This window comes from Tachyglossus aculeatus, chromosome 12 (genome assembly GCF_015852505.1).
Source record: "Tachyglossus aculeatus isolate mTacAcu1 chromosome 12, mTacAcu1.pri, whole genome shotgun sequence".
Classification (NCBI taxonomy): domain Eukaryota; kingdom Metazoa; phylum Chordata; class Mammalia; order Monotremata; family Tachyglossidae; genus Tachyglossus; species Tachyglossus aculeatus.
The window spans coordinates 43,815,809-43,838,465 of NC_052077.1; the positions used below are offsets into that span (position 1 = coordinate 43,815,809).

At 48.2% G+C, this 22,657-nt stretch overlaps 2 protein-coding genes across 2 annotated transcripts in view; both read right to left on the bottom strand.

The window, feature by feature from the left end:
- CFAP97 (cilia and flagella associated protein 97) overlaps nucleotides 1-16,496 on the bottom strand; it is a 32,611-nt gene extending 16,115 nt beyond the window's left edge. Inside the window, exons 1-3 of the mRNA XM_038755168.1 lie at nucleotides 16,491-16,496; nucleotides 7,325-8,377; nucleotides 1,916-2,181 (exon numbers count right to left, since the gene is read on the bottom strand). Of these exons, the coding sequence (XP_038611096.1) occupies nucleotides 1,916-2,181; nucleotides 7,325-8,348 (1,290 nt within the window). The 5' untranslated portion in view covers nucleotides 8,349-8,377; nucleotides 16,491-16,496. The remainder of the gene's footprint in view (nucleotides 1-1,915; nucleotides 2,182-7,324; nucleotides 8,378-16,490) is intronic.
- LOC119935651 (proline-rich protein 2-like) lies at nucleotides 14,683-18,260 on the bottom strand. The gene is made up of 4 exons (XM_038755071.1): nucleotides 17,958-18,260; nucleotides 17,722-17,847; nucleotides 16,650-16,720; nucleotides 14,683-15,073 (listed from the first exon to the last, which is right to left on the bottom strand). Exons 1-4 carry the CDS (start codon nucleotides 18,258-18,260, stop codon nucleotides 14,683-14,685), a joined length of 891 nt encoding a protein of 296 aa, XP_038610999.1.
- Nucleotides 18,261-22,657: the final 4,397 nt, after the last annotated feature.

Genomic DNA, 22,657 nt, shown 5'->3' on the forward strand with positions numbered 1-22,657 from the left:
ACAGTGCTTTGCACATAGTAAGCGCTCAACAAATCATCAATTGTATTTATTGAGCGCTTACTGTGTGCAGAGCACTGTACTAAGCGCTTGGGAAGTACAAGTTGGCAACATATAGAGACAGTCCCTACCCAACAGTGGGCTCACAGTCTAAAAGATGCCATCATTATTATTATTATTATTCTCTGGGCCTCAGTTACCTCATCTGTAAAATGGGGATGAAGACTGCGAGCCCCCCGTGGGACAACCTGAACACCTTGTAACCTCCCCGGCGCTTAGAACAGCGCTTCGCACGTAGTAAGTGCATAATAAATACAAGTGACTGACTGACAGCACCATTTCGGGGAGCAGCTACCCAACCGTGTCACAGCACACTGATTTTACCCCCCACATCTGCAAAGGGCTGACAGAAAATGTGCTGGGATTTCAGGAGTCCATTATGCAGGTCTTGGCATCTCGTCTATCTCACCTCTGGCCCACGTCCTGCCTCTGGCCCAGAACACCCTCCCTCTTTTTATCCGACAGACCATCACTCTCCCCCGGGGCCCTTCGAAGCCTTTATTAAAGTCACACAAGCCCCCTACCAATCCCTCACTTCCTCAATTTCCTTTCAATCAATCAATCAATCGTATTTATTGAGCGCTTACTGTGTGCGGAGCACTGTACTAAGAGCTTGGGAAGTCCAAGTTGGCAACATATAGAGACGGTCCCTACCCAACAGTGGGCTCACAGTCTAAAAGGGGGAGACAGAGAACAAAACCAAACATACAAAATAAAATAGAATAGATATGTACAAGTAAAATGAATAAATAAATAGAGGAATAAATATGTACAAGCATATATACAGGTGCTGTGGGGAAGGGAAGGAGGTAAGATGGGGGGGATGGAGAGGGGGACGAGGGGGAGAGGAATCTCGTTTGAACTTGGATTTGCTCCATTTAGTCACCCCTCCCATCCTCAGCCCCATGGCAACTACTCTTGTATCCACAATTTAAGCGTTTATATCATTGTCTCTAACTGTACTCTCACTGCACAGAAGCTGCCTGGCTTAGTGGAAGGAGCAAGGACTTGGGAGTCAGAGGTCGTGGGTTCTAATTCCAGCTCCGCCACCTGTCAGCTGGGTGACCTTGGCCAAGCCGCTTAACTGCTCTGGGCCTCAGTGACCTCATCCGTAAAATGGGGACTAAGACTGTGAACCCCCCGTGGGACAACCTGATCACCTTGTCCCTGTATCTATCCCAGCGCTTAGAACAGTGCTCGGCACATAGTAAGCGCTTAACAAATGCTATTATCATTATTATTCTCTGTGCCTCAGCTACCTCAGCTAGAGAAGCAGCGTGGCTCAGTGGAAAGAGCCCGGGCTTTGGAGTCAAGAGGTCGTGGGTTCAAATCCCGGCTCCGCCGCTTGTCGGCTGTGTGACTTTGGGCAAGTCACTTCACTTCTCTGGGCCTCAGTTCCCTCATCTGTATAATGGGGATGAAGACTGTGAGACCCACGTGGGACAACCTGATTACCTTGTTACCTCCCCAGCGCTTAGAACAGTGCTTTGCAGATAGTAAGTGTTTAATAAATGCCATCATTATTTTAAGGGGCAGTAGCAGCCCCATTCCCCACCACTGCCTCTTGCTCCTTTAAGATTGTGAACAGTGCTTTGCACATAGTAAGCGCTTAACAAATACCAATATTATTATTATTATTATTACCTCATCTGTAAATTGGGGATTGAGACCGTGAGCCCCACACGGGACAGGGACTGTGTCCAACCCTATTTGCATGTCTCCACCCCAGCGCCCAGTTCAGGGCCGGGCATATAGTAAGCGCTTAACAAATACCACAATTATTATTTATTCTCTCTAGTCGACTCCTGGAGTCCAAGCGAAACTCACCTCTTCCTGGAAGGGCCAGAAACAGACTTACCCAATTTTCTCTTTCAATCCTTTGCTGTTCCTTCTGTCTGTTAAGGGCACTGTGGTAGAGCTTAGGGAGGGGTTCGACCAACTTCCTGGGCCCGGAACTCTTGTTCCGAGGATGCTCCGCCTGTCTCATTAGCTGGGTTACCAGTCTTTGATTTTCCCTGTCAATCCTTCTGACTTCCTCGTCGGAAAATGTGTAGTTTTTCTTCGGCCCCGAGGACGTTTCGGTGCCCTGTCTCTGCTGCTCCTTTTTATCCAAATACAGGAGCGCTTTAAGAAAAACAGAAAAAAAGTCCCTGGTTGAAAAGCATTCCTACACAAATGCCTTCACTACTGGTCTAATGAGGCTTTGAGACTTTTTTGTACAATCTCCGGCCCTTTCAGTCCGTATCGTTTTCCCAAAGAGTCTCTCAGCACACCCCTCTCCACTCTTCAGGACCCACCAAGGACCGTCCGCCTCTCTCCTCATCATTCATTCATTCAATCGCATTTATTGAGCGCTTACTGTGTGCAGAGCACTGTACTAAGCGCTTGGGAAGTACAAGTTGGCAACATATAGAGACAGTCCCACCCCAACAGTGGGCTCACAGTCTCAATCAATCAGTCATTCAATCATATTTATTGAGCCCTAAGGGCTCTTCTAGACTGTGAGCCCATTGCTGGGTAGGGACCGTCTCTCTATGTTGCCAACGTGTACTTCCCAAGCGCTTAGTACAGTGCTCTGCACACAGTAAGCGCTCAATAAATACGACAACAAATGAATGAATTGAGCACTTACTATGCACAGAGCACTAGACTAAGCACTTGAGAGAGTACAGTACAAAACAATTAGCAGACATGTTCCCTGCCCCTAACTTATTTATAAATAATAAATACATAAATACATAATTGATAATATCTAAGTTAAAGATAGGCAATTATGACTGTGAGCCCCACGGGGGACAACCTGATCACCTTGTATCCCCTAAGTGCTTAGAACAGTGCTTGGCACATAGTAAGCGCTTAAGTACCATCATTATTATTATTAATATAGTTAAATGACCACGGGAAGCCTGGAGGAACTTGGTGATGCTTGCCCTTCTGGATACTTTTATGACCATAACCTTATAAAATGAAAGCAAAACTCCAATTACAGTCTTCTTCTAATCAGCCCTGTAAGCTTCTTGGGGTCCAGAATCATGTCTATTCATTCATTCATTCATTCAATCAATCATATTGATTGTGCGCTTACTGTTTGCAGAGCACTGTACTAAGCGCTTGGGAAGTCCAAGTTGGCAACATCTAGAGACAGTCCCTACCCAACAGTGGGCTCACAGTCTAGAAGGGGAAGACAGAGAACAAAACAAAACATATTAACAAAATAAAATAAATAGAATATGTACGAATAAAATGAATAAAATAAAATAAAATAAATAAAATAAAATCTGTTGCTTCCCTTATCAGTAATTTAATTTAATCATACTTATTGAGCACACACTGTTCATGGAGCACTGTTCTAGGCACTTGGTAGAGTACTACATAACAGAATAATTTATTATTCTATTTATTTTATTTATTTTATTTGTGACCTACAGATATCTATAATTCTAGGCATTTACACTGATGTTATCGATGCCAGTCTACTTGCTTTTGCTTTGTTGTCTCTCTTCCCCCTTCTAGACTCTGAGCCCTATGTTGGGTAGGGGTTGTCTCTATTTGTTGCCGAACTGTACTTTCCAAGTGCTCTGTACGGCGTTCTGCATACAATAAGCGCTCAATAAATACGACTGGATGAATGAATAATTTCATTTAATGTCCTTTTCTCCCCCAACTAGATTTTCAATTCTGAAGGCGGGGGTCCTGTTTACCAAATCTATTGCACTGTAGTCCTCCCAAGCACTTGGTACAGTGCTCTGCACACGGTAAGCGATCGATAAATCCCACGGGTCGATTGAGGGGTTATTTCCTGATCTATCACCTGTCTTCCTGGTCAGGCCAACCCCGGTCAGCCACCTTAGCCCTCAGGTGTGTCTCTGTTTAGCTGTTTGTTTTCCTTTATTTTCCTCTTTATTCAATTGGATATTGGCGATTTGCCTATGCTTGTTTTCTCCATTAGTCTGGGAGTTCCTGGAGGGTGGAGAACTTGTCTTACTTCTATTGAATGTTTCTAAGCAACTAGCAGTGAGATCTACACACAGTAATAATAATAATAATAATAATACTATGTGCTCAATAAATGCTGTAGATAATGAAGGGGCAGCATGGCTCAGTGGAAAGAGCACAGGTTGGGAGTCAGAGGTCATGGGTTCAAATCCCCGCTGAGAGCTTACCTCATTCATTCATCCATTCAATCATATTTATTGAGCGCTTACTGTGTGCAGAGCACTGGACTAAGCGCTTGGGAAGTCCAAGTTGGCAACACATAGAGACGGTCCCTACCCAACAGTGGGCTCACAGTCTAGAAGGGGGAGAGGAGGCCTCCTCCAGGAGGCCTTCCCAGACTGAGCCCCCTTTTTCCTCTCCTCCTCCCCATCCCCCCGCCCTACCTCAATCAATCAATCAATCGTATTTATTGAGCGTTTACTATGTGCAGAGCACTGTACTAAGCGCTTGGGAAGTACAAATTGGCAACATATAGAGACAGTCCCTACCCAACAGTGGGCTCACAGTCCTCCTTCCCTCCCACTACCTGTATATATATTTGTACAGATTTATTACTCTATTTTACTTGTATATATTTACTATTTATTTTGTTAATGATGTGCACAGAGCTTTAATTCTATTTGTTCTGACGATTTTGACACCTGTCTACGTGTTTTGTTTTGTTGTCTGTCTCCCCCTTCTAGAATGTGAGCCCATTGTTGGGTAGGGACCGTCTCTATACGTTGCCAACTTGTACTTCCCAAGCACTTAGTACAGTGCTCTGCACACAGTAAGCGCTCAATAAATATGATTGAATGAATGAATGAATGAATCCCAGCTCCGCCAATTCTCAGCTGTGTGACTTTGGGCAAGTTCACTTCACCTCTCTGGGCCTCAGTTCCCCCATCTGTAAAATGGGGATTAAGACTGTGAGCCCCCCGTGGGACAACCTGATCGCCCTGTTACCACCCCAGCACTTAGAACAGTGCTTTGCAGATAGTAAGTGTTTAATAAATGCCATCATTATTTTAAGGGGCAGTAGCAGCCCCACTCCCCACCACTGCCTCTTGTTCTTTTAAGATTGTGATCCCTCACCCCGCGTCAGACGGACAGCGACCATGTCTAATCCTCACTTGTGTATTCTTCCCCAGGGCTTAGTACAGTGCTCTGCACATGGTAAGCACTCTATAAATACGATTAACTGATTGGTCGTGGGTTCTAATCCCGGCTCCACCATGTGCCAGCTGTGTGACTTTTGGCAAATCACTTAACTTCTCTGTGCCTCAGTTACCTCATCTGTTAAATGAGTATTAAGACTGTGAGCCCCAAGTGTGAAAACCTGATTACCTTGTATCTACCCCCGTGCTCAGAACAGTGCTTGGCACAATAGTAAGCACTTAACAAATCCCATCGTTATTATTATAATAATAATAGTATTATTGATTAATTGAAAAGAGGAAAAGGGAAATGGAGGCATGAGGGATGGTCACATCTCCTCCAAGGGGCCTCCCCTGATTAAGCCCACTTTTCCCCGGGTCCTTCTCTTTTCTATATCTTCTATGAACTCGGATCTGTGACCTTTGGACATTCTGATCACCCCACCTTCGACCCCACAGCACTTCTGTACCTACCTTTAAATTCTATATTAGGAATCATTTATTTATATTAATATCTGCCTCCCCCCTCTAGACTGTAAGCTTCTTGTAGGCAGGGAATCTGTCTACCAACTCTATTGTATCATACCCTCCAAAGAGCTTCATATAGTGAGCTGTACCCAGTGAGCACTTAATATTCACTCATTCAATTGTATTTATTGAGCACTTACTGTGTCCACAGCACTGTGCTAAGTGCTTGGGAGAGCACAATTAAACAATAAACAGACATATTCCCTGCCCACAATGGACTGGGGGGTGGGAGAGAGACGTTAATATAAATAAATTACAATAAAATACCATTAATGACAATGACGCTCTGAATGCATTTTCAAAACGGCTCCAGCCCAGCCAGCCGACGGACCGCTGCAAAAGGTGGAATTTAATCAAATATCTAAGAACCCGCACAAACGGCACATCCTGACTTAATAATAACAATAATAATGATGGCATTTATTAAGCGCTTACCATGTGCAAAGCACTGTTCTAAGCGCTGGGGACGTTACAAGATGATCAGGTTGTCCCACGGGGGGGGCTCACAGTCTTAACCCCCATTTTACAGATGAGGTAACTGAGGCCCAGAGAATCAATTGTATTTATTGAGCGCTTACTGTGTGCAGAGCACTGTACTAAGCGCTTGGGAAGTATAAGTTGGCAACATATGGAGACGGTCCCTACCCAACAGCGGGCTCACAGTCTAAAAGGGGGAGACAGACAACAAAACCACACATCCTAACAAAATAAAATAAATAGAATAGATATGTACAAGTAAAATAAATAGAGTAATAAATATGTTAAGTGACTCGCCCAGTCACACAGCTGATAAGTGGCAGAGCCGGGATTTGTATTTATTTTATTTGTACATATCTATTCTATTTATTTTATTTTGTTGGTATGTTTGGTTTTGTTCTCTGTCTCCCCTTTTTAGACTGTAAGCCCACTGTTGGGTAGGGACTGTCTCTATATGTTGCCGATTTGTACTTCCCAAGCGCTTGGCACAGTGCTCTGCACATAGTAAGCGCTCAATAAATACGACTGATGATGATGATGATGACCTCTGACTCCAAAGCCCGCGCTCTTTCCACTGAACCTCTTTCCCTTTTAGACTGTGAGCCCGTTGTTGGGTAGGGACTGTCTCTATATGTTGCCAATTTGTACTTCCCAAGCGCTTAGCACAGTGCTCTGCACATAGTAAGCGCTCAATAAATACGATTGATGATGATGATGATGACCTCTGACTCCAAAGCCCGCGCTCTTTCCACTGAACCTCTTTCCCTTTTAGACTGTGAGCCCGTTGTTGGGTAGGGACTGTCTCTATATGTTGCCGATTTGTACTTCCCAAGCGCTTGGCACAGTGCTCTGCACATAGTAAGCGCTCAATAAATACGATTGATGATGATGATGATGACCTCTGACTCCAAAGCCCGCGCTCTTTCCACTGAACCTCTTTCCCTTTTAGACTGTGAGCCCGTTGTCGGGTAGGGACCGTCTCTATATGTTGCCAGCTTGTACTTCCCAAGCGCTCGGTACAGTGCTCTGCACACAGTAAGCGCTCAATACATACGATTGATGATGAACCAGGCTGCTTCTTTTTGATACCGTCGATTCAAACGGTGAAATAAGGGGTGGGCAAAAATTACCTTTCAAAAAGTTATTCAGTTGCCCATCTGCCTCCTCCTCCTCTTTCTCCTCCCTGGCCTGGGGAGGGATGGAAGCCTCCTCCTCCTCCTCCTCCTCCTGCACGAGTTTCGGATCGCGTTTGCGGCTCCCTTCGGGTTTCGAGGAGTCAGGCGGGGAGGTCCCGAGCTTGGGAAGCTTTGTCCGGCCCCGCGGGTCCGGCGCTCCTCCCCGGCCTACGCTCTCCGGCCTCCTCGCTCCGGTTTTCGCCTCGCTGGACGAGGCGAGCTGCAGAGACCGCGCGGGGCCGGCGTCCGGAGCCGCCCGGGGGGTCACGGCGGCTTCGGCTCCGTCGTCCGCGGCGTCGCCCTGCTCGGCTCTCCCCCCCGACGCCGGGGAGGCGGGCCTGGCCGGCGGCGCGGCCGGGCTGGAGTCGCTCCTCTTGGGCGACCCGTGGGACGAAACGGACCCGCTCATCTCCGTCTCGATTTCGGAGCAGGTCGAGGAGGAGGATGACAGAGGGGAGGAAGGAGATGAGGAAGAGGAACCGGTGGATGCCGGCGAGCTCATTCGGCTCTCTTCGGTCCGCGGGCCCGGCTTTAGGCCTCTCGACGGTCTAGCCGTCTTCGGCCTGGGGCACCTTTTCCTCCCTTCGTTCCTCCTTTCCTCTTCGTCGGTATCGTCTTCGTCTCCGCTGCCTCGTCCTACCTTAGGGATTCTCTTGGGGGTGGCCGAGTAGATCTTCAGGCTCGACGCCGGCCTGCTCCCCGGTCTCGGAGACACCATCGCGGGCAAAGTATTTCCGTTGGCCTCCGAGCCGCGGCTCGCAGAACGCTTTTCCAGCGACGCCTTCCCGTTATTTCCACATCCGGGGGAACCACGGTTCATTATTCCCGCGTCCAGTCTCACACAGAAATTTCTGGGCTCCGGGTTTCCCTTGTAAACCCACGAACTGCCACGTCTATCTCGCTCCATCTTTTCCTCATAGTCGCTATCGAAGAAAGAATGGTCTACTTCCTCTTCAGGCACGTATCCAAACCGGTACATGATGCTAAGAGAGGTTCTCAGCTGAAGCCCTGAGGAAACAGGAAAATAATAATAATAATAATAATAATAATGGCATTTGTTAAGCGCTTACTATGTGCAAAGCACTGTTCTAAGCGCTGGGGGGGATACAATGTGACCAAGTTGTCCCACATGGGGCTCACAGTCTTAATCCCCATTTTTACAGATGAGGGAACTGAGGCTCAGAGAAGTTAAGTGACTTTCCCAAGGTCACACAGCAGACTTGTGGTGGAGCCGGGATTCGAACCCTTGACCTCTGACTCGTAAGCCCGTGCTCTTTCCACTGAGCCACGCTGCTTCTCTAATAATGATGGCATTTGTTAAGCACTTACTACGTGCAAAGCACTGTTCTAAGCACTGGGGAGGTTACAAGGTGATCAGGTAAGGAGAAGCAGCGTGGCTCAATGGAAAGAGCCCGGGCTTTGGAGTCAGAGGTCATGGGTTCAAATCCCGGCTCCGGCAACTGTCAGCTGTGTGACTTTGGGCAAGTCACTTCACTTCTCTGTGCCTCAGTGACCTCATCTGTAAAATGGGGATTAGGACTGTGAGCCCCCCATGGGACAACCTGATCACCTTGTAACCTCCCCAGCGCTTAGAACAGTGCTTTGCACATAGTAAGCGCTTAATAAATGCCATCATTATTATTATTATTATTATTATTGTCCCATGGGGGGCTCACAGTCTTAATCCCCATTTTGCATATGAGGTAACTGAGGCACAGAGAAGTTAAGTGACTTGCCCAAAGTCACACAGCCGACAAGTGGCGGAGCCGGGATTTGAACCCATGACCTCTGACTCCAAAGCCCGGCTCTTTCCACTGAGAAAAGTTCATTGCAATCAAGCCCAACAGAACAGAACTCTTTCAGAATAGTGCCTCCCCAAAATCCGGGACGGTGGTCTAACGGAAAGAGCCCGGGAGTCAGAAAGATATGGATTCTACTTGTCTGCTAGGTGACCTTGAGTGAGTCACTTCACTTCTCTGGGCCTCAGTTCCCCCATCTGTCAAATGGGGATTAAAACCGTGAGCCCAATTTGTGCTCTTCACTCCTTCCGAGAGGCATTCTGAGTGGACTTACAGAGTAAGTAACGCTTACAGAGTAAGCGTGGCTCAGTGGAAAGAGCCTGGGCTTTGGAGTCCGAGGTCATGGGTTCAAATCCCGGCTCCACCACTTGTCAGCTGTGTGACTTTGGGCAAGTCATTTCACTTTTCTGGGCCTCAGTTACCTCATCTGTAAAATGGGGATGAAGACTGGGAGCCCCCTGTGGGACTACCTGATCACCTTGTAACCTCCCCAGCACTTAGAACAGTGCTTTGCACATAGTAAGTGCTCAATAAATGCCATTATATATATATATTTTTTTTTATTTTGTTAGTATGTTTGGTTTGTTCTCTGTCTCCCCCTTTTAGACTGTGAGCCCACTGTTGGGTAGGGACCTGTCTCTATATGTTGCCAATTTGTACTTCCCAAGCGCTTAGTACAGTGCTCTGCACATAGTAAGCGCTCAATAAATACGATTGATGATGATGATGATATATAGATATAGACATAAATATAATAAATATATATATTTCAACAAATATGATAAAAAGGGTTGGGATCAAGATTAGGAACAAGTTGTTGTTTCCTCCTCCAGGAGGCCTTCCCAGACTGAGCCCCTTCCTTCCTCTCCCCCTCGTCCCCCTCTCCATCCCCCCCTTCTTACCTCCTTCCCTTCCCCACAGCACCTGTATAGATGTATATATGTTTGTACAGATTTATTACTCTATTTATTTATTTTACTTGTCCATATCTATTCTATTTATTTTATTTTGTTAGTATGTTTGGTTTTGTTCTCTGTCTCCCCCTTTTAGACTGTGAGCCCACTGTTGGGTAGGGACTGTCTCTAGATGTTGCCAATTTGGACTTCCCAAGCGCTTAGTACAGTGCTCTGCACATAGTAAGCGCTCAATAAATACGATTGATGATGATGATTGATGATGGACTCTGGCTCTCGGGGTCTCCTGCTGAAAACTGTAATCCTTCCCCAGATGCCAACCAACTGGGAACCCCTCTTACTTAGAAGACTCCCTTCTGCTCCCTGGACAGGAGGCAAAATTAAAAATTCCAGTGCCTGGGAGCCACCAGACCTGCCTTAGCATCTCAATCTTCCAATATTTGAGGATAGAGAAGCAGCGTGGCTCAGTGGAAAGCGCACGGGCTTGGGAGACCGAGGCCATGGGTTCAAATCCCGCTCCGCCGCTTGTCCGCTGTGCGACTTTGGACAAGTCACTTCACTTCTCTGGGCCTCAGTTCCCTCGTCTGTAAAATGGGGATTAAGACTGTGAGCCCCAAGTGGGACAACCTGATTACCTTGTATCCTCCCTAGCGCTTAGAACAGTGCTTTGTACATAGTAAGCGCTTAACATTTGCGATTATTATATTAATGTCTGCCTCTCCCTCTAGACTCTAAGGTCAGGGCAGGGAACGTGTCTGCCAAATCTGTTGTCTTGTATTCTCCCAGGCGTTTCAATCAATCAATCAATCGTATTTATTGAGCGCTTACTATGTGCAGAGCACTGCACTAAGCGCTTGGGAAGTACAAACTGGCAACACATAGAGACAGTCCCTACCCAACAGTGGGCTCACAGTCTAAAAGGGGGAGACAGAGAACAGAACCAAACATACCAACAAAATAAAATAAATAGGATAGAAATGGACAAGATAAATAAATAAATAAATAAATAGAGTAATAAATATGTACAACCATATATACATATATACAGTGTTTAGTACAGTGCTCTGGACATAATAATAATAATGGCATTTATTAAGCACTTACTACGCGCAAAGTACTGTTCTAAGCGCTGGGGAGGTTACAAGGTAATCAGGTTGTCCCACGGGGGGCTCACAGTCTTCATCCCATTTTACAAGTGAGGTAACTGAGGCCCAGAGAAGTGAAGTGACTTGTCCAAAGTCACCCGGCTGACAGTTGGTGGAGCCGGGACTTGAACCCGTGACCTCTGACTCCAAAGCCCGGGCTCTTTCCACTGAGCCACACTGCTGCTCATGATAAGCGCTCAGTAAATATCACTGGTTCATTCATTCATTCAATCGTATTTATTGAGCGCTTACTGGGTGCAGAGCACTGGACTAAGCGCTTGGGAAGTCCAAGTTGGCAACATCTAGAGAGGGTCCCTACCCGACAGTGGGCTCACAGTCTCCCTGCCTTGTAGGAGTTCACTATCTAGTGGTAATACCCTAACTCACTCTGCGCTAAAGCAGACCCAGGAAGAATATTTTCCTTGAGATCGGGTGCCAGAAAGTTGTTACTAATTGTGGTATTTAAGCACTTCGTATGTGCCGGTCACTGTACTAAGTGCTAGGACAGGTATCATCATCATCATCAATCGTATTTATTGAGCGCTTACTATGTGCAGAGCACTGTACTAAGCGCTTGGGAAGTACAAATTTGTAACAAATAGAGACAGTCCCTACCCGACAGTGGGCTCACAGTCTAAAAGGGGGAGACAGAGAACAGAACCAAACATACCAACAAAATAAAATAAATAGGATAGAAATGTACAAGTAAAATAAATAAATAAATAAATAGAGTAATAAATATGTACAACCATATATCCATATATACAGGTGCTGTGGGGAAGGGAAGGAGGTAAGATGGGGGGATGGAGAGGGGGACGAGGGGGAGAGGAAGGAAGGGGCTCAGTCTGGGAAGGCCTCCTGGAGGAGGTGAGCTCTCAGCAGGGCTTTTAGACTGTGAGCCCACTGTTCGATAGGGACTGTCTCTATATGTTGCCAATTTGTACTACCCAAGCGCTTAGTACAGTGCTCTGCACATAGTAAGCGCTCAATATGATTGATTGATTGATTGATTCTCTGGGCCTCAGTTCCCTCATCGGTAAAATGGGGATGAAGACTGTGAGCCCCCCGTGGGACAACCTGATCACCTTGTAACCTCCCCAGCGCTTAGAACGGCGCTTTGCGCATAGTAAGCGCTTAATAAATGCCATTATGATGAATCTGATGACCTCGATAATCGTAGTGGATAGATCACAGCTTAGTGGATAGATCACAGGCCTGAGAGCCAGAAGGACCTGGGTTCTAATCCCGGCTCCGCCACTTGTCTGCTGTGTGACCTCGGGCAAGTCACTTCACTTCCCCGTGCCTCAGTTCCCTCATCTGTAAAATGGAGATTAAGACTGTGAGCCCCCTGCATTACAGGGACCGTGTCCTCCCCGATTTGCCCGTATCCACTCCAGGCTGTAGTACAGTGCCTGGCAGGATGTAAGTGCTTAACAAATACCACAATTACCGTTATTAATAATAGTAGGAGTAAACGGCAGAATTCCAAGTCAAACAACGCAAATGCGGATGGGCTGCACATCATATGACCCCCCTTGTAGAAAAACTGCAAAGTTTTAACAAATTATTGGTGCAATTATTAACATCCCATGTCTTTCCTTTTTGCGATTTTGAATAATGTCACTGGTGAATAGTTGGTGGGTGGGGTTGCCATGGGGACAGCGACCCAGGCCTGCTCCCCATATAATTCATTCATTCAATCGTATTTATTGAGCGCTTACTGTGTGCAGAGCACTGTACTAAGCGCTTGGGAAGTACAGTACTACAATCTCATCTATCTCATCGCCAACCTCTCGCTTGTGAGCCCCTTCCTTCCTCTCCCCCTCGTCCCCCCTCCATCCCCCCATCTTACCTCCTTCCCTTCCCCACAGCACCTGTATATATGTTTGTACATATTTATTACTCTATTTATTTATTTGTTTAACCTACACATATCTATTCTATTTATTTTATTTTGTTAGTATGTTTGGTTTTGTTCTCTGTCTCCCCCTTTTAGACTGTGAGCCCACTGTTGGGTAGGGACTGTCTCTATATGTTGCCAATTTGTACTTCCCAAGCACTTAGTACAGTGCTCTGCACATAGTAAGCGCTCAATAAATACGATTGATGATGATGATGACTATCAGACATGGAGGGAAAGGAGTAAGGATGACGACTTGACACCTGTCCACATGTTTTGTTTTCTTCTCTGTCTCTCCCTTCTAGACTCTGAGCCCGTTGTTGGGTAGGGACCGTGTCTATATGTTGCCGACTTGTACTTCCCAAGCGCTTAGTCCAGTGCTCTGCACACAGTAAGCGCTCAATAAATACGACTGAATGAATGAAGTCACTTGACTTGCCTGCGCCTCAATGACTTCATCTGTAAAATGGGGGTGAAGACTGTGAGCCCCCTGTGGGACAACCTGATCACCTTGTAACCTCCCCAGCGCTTAAACAGTGCTTTGCACAAAGTGCTTAATAAATGCCATTATTATTATTATTATTAATAATAATGATGATGATGACGACGAGGGTATTTCATCATCATCATCAATCGGATTTATTGAGCGCTTACTATGTGCAGAGCACTGGACTAAGCGCTTGGGAAGTACAAATTGGCAACATATGGAGACGGTCCCTACCCAACATTGGGCTCATATTTGTTAAGCGCTTACTATGTGCCAAGCACTGCTTTGGGGTGAGGGTCCCTTGAGGAGGAGCTGACTCTGAGGGGTGGACAGGGGAGGGACCCTGGGGGGGCTAGGGGGGTCAGAGGTGCCAAGGGGCTCTGGATGGGGGGTGGGCGGTGGGGGGTCTCTGTCTCCCCCTTTTAGACTGTGAGCCCACTGTTGGGTAGGGACTGTCTCTATATGTTGCCAACTTGGACTTCCCAAGCGCTTAGTACAGTGCTCTGCACACAGTAAGTGCTCAATAAATACGATTGATTGATTGATTGATTGATTGGGGGTCTGGTCCCCAGGGGGTCTTGTCGGTGGGGGTCCGGGGTCCCCGGGGGTCTGGGTTTTGGGGGTCTGGGCGTTGGGGGATGGGGGTCTCTAGGGGGGTCCGGGCGGAGAGGGTCCGGGGTCCCCAGGGAGGTCTGGGCTTTGGGGGTCCGGGGTCCCCAGGGGGTCCTGGTGGAGGGGGGGCCGGGGTCCCTGGGGGTCTGGGCTTTAGGGGTCCGAGGTCCCCAGGGAGTCCGGGCGATAGGGGATGGGGGTCCCTAGGGGGGTCCGGGGTCCCCAGGGAGGTCTGGGCTTTGGGGGTCCGGGGTCCCCAAGGGGGTCTGGGCTTTGGGGGCCCGGGCTGTGGGGGATGGGGGTTCCCAGGGGGGCCCGGGGTCCCCAAGGAGGTCTGGGCTTTGGGGGGCCGGGGTCCCCAGGGGGTCCTGGCAGAGGGGGGCCGGGGTCCCCGGGGGTCTGGGCTTTAGGGGCCCGAGGTCCCCAGGGAGTCCAGGCGATAGGGGATGGGGGTCCCTAGGGAGGTCCGGGGTCCCCAGGGAGGTCTGGGCTTTGGGGGTCCGGGGTCCCCAAGGGGGTCTGGGCTTTGGGGGTCCGGGCGTTGGGGGATGGGGGTTCCCAGGGGGGTCCGGGGTCCCCAAGGGGGTCTGGGCTTTGGGGGGCCGGGGTCCCCAGGGGGTACTGGCGGAGGGGGTCTGGAGTCCCCAGGGAGTCCGGGTGATAGGGGATGAGGGTCCCTAGGGGGGTCCGGGGTCCCCCAGGGGGTCTGGGCTTTGGGGGGTCCGGGGTCCCCAGGGCGTTCGGGCATTGGGGGACGGGGGTCTCTAGGGGGGTCCGGGGTCCCCAGGGAGGCCTGGGCTTTGGGGGCCCGGGCGGAGGGGAGCCGGGGTCCCCAAGGGGGTCTGGGCTTTGGGGGTCCGGGGGCCCCAGGGGATCCGGGCGTTGGGAGATGGGGGTCATCATCATCATCAATCGTATTTATTGAGCGCTTAGTATGTGCAGAGCACTGTACTAAGCGCTTGGGAAGTCCAAATTGGCATCACATAGAGACAGTCCCTACCCAACAGTGGGCTCACAGTCTAAAAGGGGGGAGACAGAGAACAGAACCAAACATACCAACAAAATAAAATAAGTAGGATAGAAATGTACAAGTAAAATAAATAAATTGAGCGCTTACTATGTGCAGAGCACTGTACTAAGCGCTTGGGAAGTACAAATTGGCAACACATAGAGACAGTCCCTACCCAACAGTGGGCTCACAGTCTAAAAGGGGGAGACAGAGAACAAAACCAAACATACTAACGAAATAAAATAAATAGAATAGATATGTACAAGTAAAAGAAATAAATAGAGTGACAAATATGTACAAACATCATCATCATCAATCGTATTTATTGAGCGCTTAGTATGTGCAGAGCACTGTACTAAGCGCTTGGGAAGTACAAATTGGCAACATATAGAGACAGTCCCTACCCAACAGCGGGCTCACAGTCTAAAAGGGGGAGACAGAGAACAAAACCAAACAGACTAACGAAATAAAATAAATAGAATAGATATGGACGAGTAAAATAAATAGAGTGATAAATATGTACGAACATCTATACAGGTGCTGTGGGGAAGGGAAGGAGGTAAGATGGGGGGATGGAGAGGGGGACGAGGGGGAGAGGAAGGAAGGGGCTCAGTGTGGGAAGGCCTCCTGGAGGAGGTGTTATTGAGCGCTTACTGTGTGCAGAGCACTGTACTAAGCGCTTGGGAAGTACAAGTTGGCAACATATAGAGACAGTCCCTACCCAACAGCGGGCTCACAGTCTAAAAGGGGGAGACAGAGAACAAAACCGAACAGACTAACGAAATAAAATAAATAGAATAGATATGTACAAGTAAAATAAATAAATAGAGTAATCATCATCATCAATCGTATTTATTGAGCGCTTACTATGTGCAGAGCACTGTACTAAGCGCTTGGGAAGTCCAAATTGGCATCACATAGAGACAGTCCCTACCCAACGGTGGGCTCACAGTCTAAAAGGGGGAGACAGAGAACAGAACCAAACATACCAACAAAATAAAATAAGTAGGATAGAAATGTACAAGTAAAATAAATAGATAAATAGAGTAATAAATATGTACAACCATATATACATATATACAGGTGCTGTGGGGAAGGGAAGGAGGGAAGACGGGAGGATGGAGAGGGGGACGAGGGGGAGAGGAAAGAAGGGGCTCAGTCTGGGAAGGCCTCCTGGAGGAGGTGAGCTCTCAGTAGGGCCAGTTGGGGGGTAGGGGTCCCCAGGGGGGTCCGGGGAAGGGTCGCGGACACTCACCGGATCCGGCCGACGCGTCCGCGGCGGATCCGACCACTGTACTGAGCGCCCCTCCCGCGTGCGCGCGCGCGCGCCCCCGCCTAGCGACGGGCCCCGCCCCCAACACACACACACACACACACACACACACACACACACACACGCCACGTTCCGCGTCACGTGACGCCTGAATGGCGCTCGCGCCGCGGCGCCCGCGAGAGGGGCCCGGCCTCCCATTGGCCCACGCCGGCCTGGGGGCGGGGCCCGGCTTCTATTGGCTCATCGTCGTCATCAATCGTATTTCCTGAGCGCTTACGGTGTGCAGAGCCCTGGACTAAGCGCTCGGGAAGTCCAAGTTGGCAACATCTAGAGACGGTCCCTACCCCCCAGGGGGCTCACAGTCTGAAAGGGGGAGACGGAGAACAAAACCAAACATACCGACAAAATAAAATAAATAGGATAGATATGGACAAGTAAAATAAATAGAGTAATAACAGTAAGCGCTTAACAAATGCCGTCATTATTATTATTATTAAAAGCACAATTTGTCTTTCCGTTGAGCTGAATCAGATCACAGAACGTTGTGGGAACGATGCCCCTTCCTTCCTCTCCCCCTCGTCCTCCTCTCCACCTCCTTCCCTTCCCCACTGCACCTGTATGTATGTATATATGTTTGTACATATTTATTACTTTATTTATTTATTTATTTATTTTACTTGTACATATGCATATTCTATTTATTTTATTTTGTTAGTATGCTTGGTTTTGTTCTCTGTCTCCCCCTTTTAGACTGTGAGCCCACTGTTGGGTAGGGACTGTCTCTATATCATCATCATCATCATCATCATCAATCGTATTTATTGAGCGCTTACTCTGTGCAGAGCACTGGACTAAGCGCTTGGGAAGTACAAGTTGGCAACATATAGAGGCAGTCCCTACCCAACAGTGGGCTCACAGTCTAAAAGGGGGAGACGGAGAACAAAACCAAACACACTAACAAAATAAAACAGAATAGATATGTACAAATAAAATAAATAAATAGAGTAAAAAATATGTACACAGGCCGGGGGGCGTGTCCCGGTCTCCCATTGGCTCACGCCGGTAGGGGGGCGGGGGCCGGCCTCCCTTTGGCTCACGCCTGTCTGGGGTCGGGTCCCGGCCTCCCATTGGCTCACGCCGGCCAGGGGGCGGGTTCAGGCCTCCCATTGGCTCATGCCTTCTGGGGGCGTTTCCCGGCCTCCCATTGGCTCACGACGGCCTGGGGGCGTTTCCCGTCCTCCCATTGGTTCACACCGGCCAGGGGGCGTTTCCCGGCCTCCCATTGGCTCACCCCGGCCTGGGGGCGGTGACCGACCCCTTCCCTTTGGCTCACGCCTGTCTGGGGGAGTGTCCCGGCCTCCCGTTGGCTCACGCCGGCCAGGGGGCGGGTTCAGGCCTCCCATTGGTTCACACCGGTCAGGGGGCGTGTCCCGGCCTCCGTTTCCTCACACTGGCCAGCCGGCGGGGTCCGGCCTCCCATTGGCTCACGCCGACTGGGGGAGGAGGGCCGTCCTTCCTTGGCTCAAGCCGGCCTGGGGGCGTGGCCCGACCTCCCATTGGCTCGCCCCGGCCAGGGGGCGGGTTCAGGCCTCCCATTGGCTCACGCCGGTATGGGGGCGTGGCCCGGCTTCCCATTGGCTCGCCCCGGCCAGGGGGCGAGTTCAGGCCTCCCATTGGCTCACGCCTGTCTGGGGGCGTGTCCCAGCCTCCCATTGGCTCACGCCGGCCAGGGGGCGGGTTCAGGCCTTCCATTGGCTCACGCCTGCCTAGGGGCGTGTCCCTGCCTCCTATTGGTTCACACAGCCCAGGGGGCGGGTCCCGGATTCCCATTGGCTCACGCCTGTCTGGGAGCGTGCCCCCGGCCTCCCATTGGCTCACCCCAGTAGGGGGCGACTGTCTCTATATGTTGCCAATTTGTACTTCCCAAGCGCTTAGTACAGTGCTCTGCACATAGTAAGCGCTCAATAAATACGATTGATGATTACCTTCCACTGGGGGCCCCGCCCACCCCCCCGCCGGCGTAACTACAGCAACAGTAACCATTCATTCATTCAATCGTATTTATTGAGCGCTTACTGTGCGCGGAGCACTGGACTAAGCGCTCGAGCAGTCCAAGTTGGCAACATCTAGAGCCGGTCCCTACCCAACAGCGGGCTCACAGTCTAGAAGGGGGAGGCAGACGACAAAACAAAACAGATTAACAAAATAAAATATATAGAATAAATATGTACAGATAAAATAGAGTATACAAACATTCATTCATAACAATAATAATAATGGTATTTATTAAGCGCTTACCAAGTGCCAAACAGTGTTCTAAGCGCTGTTCTAAGTCACTTTTAGACTGTGAGCCCACTGTTGGGTAGGGACCGTCTCTATGTGTTGCCAACTTGGACTTCCCAAGCGCTTAGTACAGTGCTCTGCACACAGTAAGCGCTCAATAAATACGATTGATGATTGATTGATTCTAAGCGTTCGTTCATTCATTCATTCGTTCAACCGAATTTATTGAGCGCTTACTGTGTGCAGAGCAGTGGACTAAACGCTTAGGAAAGTACAATTCAGCAACAGAGACAATCCCCTGCCCACAGTGGGCTCCCAGTTTAGGAGTGGGGAGACAGACACAAAACAAGTAAACAGGCATCAGTAGCGACGTCCTGCTGACTCTGTATCTACCCCAGCGCTTAGAACAGTGTTTGACACCTGTGTATATGTATATTTGTTTGTACATATTTATTACTCTATTTATTTATTTATTTCACTTGTACAAATCTATTCTATTTATTTTATTTTGTTAGTATGTTTGGTTTTGTTCTCTGTCTCCCCCTTTCAGACTGTGAGCCCACTGTTGGGTAGGGACTGTCTCTATATGTTGCCAACTTGGACTTCCCAAGCGCTTAGTCCAGTGCTCTGCACACAGTAAGCGCTCAATAAATACGATTGATGATGATGATGATTTATTTTCTCTATTTTATTTTACTTGTACATATATTCTCATTTATTGTCTATTTCTATTTATTTTTATTTTCTATTTTCTGTCATTTATTTCTTGGTATGTTTGTTTTTGCTCTCAGTCCTCCCAATTTTAGACGGTTGAGCCCGCTGTTGGGTAGGGACTGTATCTCTATATGTATGCCCACACTTGGACTTATCCCAAGCGCTTAGTACAAGGTGCTCAAGCACACAGTTAGTAAGTGCCTCAATAAATACTGATTGATAAGGGACTAGGTACTGACTGATGGCCAACCTTGGAGAAACCTTGTATCTAACCCACTACATTGGGCAGTGCTTGATACATAGTCATCATCATCATCATCATCAATCGTATTTATTGAGCGCTTACTATGTGCAGAGCACTGTACTAAGCGCTTGGGAAGTACAAGTTGGCAACATATAGAGACGGTCCCTACCCAACAGTGGGCTCACAGTCTAAAAGGGGGAGACAGAGAACAAAACCAAACATACTAACAAAATAAAATAAATAGAATAGATATGTACAAATAAATTAAATAGAGTAAAAAAAAATATGTACAAACATATATACATCTATACAGGTGCTGTGGGGAAGGGAGGGAGGTAAGATGGGGGGATGGAGAGGGGGACGAGGGGGAGAGGAAGGAAGGGCTCAGTCTGGGAAGGCCTCCTGGAGGAGGTGAGCTCTCAGCAGGGCCTTGAAGGGAGGAAGAGAGCGAGCTTGGCGGATGGGCAGAGGGACTGGGGGCATTCCAGGCCCGGGGGAGGACGTGGCCGGGGGTCGGGGGTTAGTCATTATCTTTTCGACTGTGAGCCCACTGTTGGGTAGGGACCGTCTCTAGATGTTGCCAACTTGGACTTCCCAAGCGCTTAGTACAGTGCTCTGCACACAGTAAGCGCTCAATAAATACGATTGATTGATTGATTGATTATCATCATCTTCAATCATCATCATCATCATCAACAATGGTATTTATTGTTTTTAAGACGCAGCGAGGCTCAGTGGAAAGAGCCCAGGCTGTGGAGCCAGAGGTCGTGGGTTCAAATCCCGGCTCCGCCACTTGTCAGCTGGGTGACTTTGGGCAAGTCACTTCGCTTTTCTGTGCTTCAGTTACCTCACCTGTAAAATAGGGATTAAGACTGTGAGCCCCTCCGTGGGACCACCCGATCACCCTGTAATCTCCCCAGCGCTTAGTACAGTGCTCTGCACACAGTAAGCGCTCAATAAATACGATGGAATAAATGAATGAATTAATGAATGACTCTCCAGTGGCTGCCAATCAACCCGTGCCCTCCTCCTCCTCCCCCTCCCCAGTGTGTCCCCGCCCCCCGACCTGTCAGTCTCCGGCCGCCCTCCTCCTTAATAATAATAATAATAATAATAATAATAATAATAATAATAATAATAATGGCATTTGTTAAGCGTTTACTATGTGCAAAGCACTGTTCTAAGCTCTGGGGGAGGGACAAGGTGATCAGGTTGTCCCACGGTGGGGCTCACAGTCTTCATCCCCATTTGATAGATGAGGGAACTGAGGCCCAGAGAAGTGAAGTGACTTGCCCGAAGTCACACAGCTGACAGTTGGCAGAGCCGGGATTTGAACCCATGAACTCTGACTCCACAGCCCGGGCTCTTTCCCCTGAGCCACGCTTAATAATAACAATAATAATAATAATGACGGCATTTGTTAAGCGCTTACTATGTGCCAAGCACTGTTCTAAGCGCTGGGGAGGTTACAGGGTGAACAGGTTGTCCCACGTGGGGCTCACAGTCTTAATCCCCATTTTTATAATAATAATAATGATGATGGCATTTGTTAAGCACTTACTATGTGCAAAGCACTGTTCTAAGCGCTGGGGGAGGATGCAAGGTGATCAGGTTGTCCCACGGGGGGCTCACAGTCTTCATCCCCATTTGACAGATGAGGTAACTGAGGCTCAGAGAAGTTAAGTGACTTGCCCAAGGTCACACAGCAGACATGTGGTGGAGTTGGCATTCTAACCTATTCATTCATTCACTCATTCAATCGTATTTATTGAGCGCTTACTGTGTGCAGAGCACTGGGCTAAGCGGTTGGGAAGTACAAGTCGGCAACATCTAGAGACGGTCCCTACCCAACAGCGGGCTCACAGTCTAGAAGGGGGAGACAGATGACAAAACAAAACATATTAACAAAATAATAAAATAAAATAAAATATGAGTATGCTGACAAGCAGTGTGGCCTGCTGGATGGAGCATGAGTCTGGGAGTCGGAGGGACCTGGGTTCTGTGTGACCTTGGGCAAGTCATTTCATTTCTCTGGGCCTCAGTTACCTCATCTGTAAAATGGGGATTGAGGCTGTGAGTCCTGTGTGGGACATGGACTGTGTCCAACCTGGTGATCTTGTATCCACCCCAGTGCTTAGTACGGTGCCTCATCATCATCATCAATCATATTTATTGAGCGCTTACTATGTGCAGAGCACTGTACTAAGCGCTTGGGAAGTACAAATTGGCAACATCTAGAGACAGTCCCTACCCAACAGTGGGCTCACAGTCTAAAAGGGGGAGACAGAGAACAAAACCAAACATACTAACAAAATAAAATAAATAGAATAGATATGTACAAGTAAAATAAATAGAGTAATCAATATGTACAAACATATATACATATATACAGGTGCTGTGGGGAAGGGAAGGAGGTAAGATGGGGGGGATGGAGACTTACGGTGCCTGACACTTAGTAAGCGTTTAACAAGTATCATCCGAAACAAAACAATACAAAAAGAAAGGAGTATGCAGTGTTTGTACACAGCTGGCAAATCAATCAATCAATCAATCGTATTTATTGAGCGCTTACTATGTGCAGAGCACTGTCCTAAACGCTTGGGAAATACAAGTTGGCAACATATAGAGACAGTCCCTACCCAACAGTGGGCTCATGAGCTTGGGTTCCCCTCAGTATAGGCAAAACACTGAATTCCTTAAATAGGACTTTAGAAATTATTATTTTTCATGGTATTAGCACCAGGAATTCCAGTTCAGACTCCCTCATTGATTCTGTGGGATTTTGGGCATTTGAACCCAATACTTGTCCACTCAGGACCATTTCCCCCCAAAGTAGATCAGTTAAATCACCCTGAAGAAAATTTACATCATCGAATTCCTATCCAGTGCATTGACCACTCAGTTTGGC

Bases quoted from the DNA above. Each gene is read 5' to 3' on its own strand.
- LOC119935651 (XM_038755071.1), bottom strand. From the start codon at position 18,260: ATGGAAGGCCTGAACCCGCCCCCTGGCCGGCGTGAGCCAATGGGAGGC. The intron at 17,848-17,957 runs GTGAGGAAACGG...ACACTCCCCCAG, and splicing joins GACCCCGCCGGCTGGCCAGT to ACAGGCGTGAGCCAAAGGGA. The intron at 15,074-16,649 runs GTGACGCGGAAC...GGACCCCCAAAG, and splicing joins GAGCGCCATTCAGGCGTCAC to CCCAGACCCCCTTGGGGACC.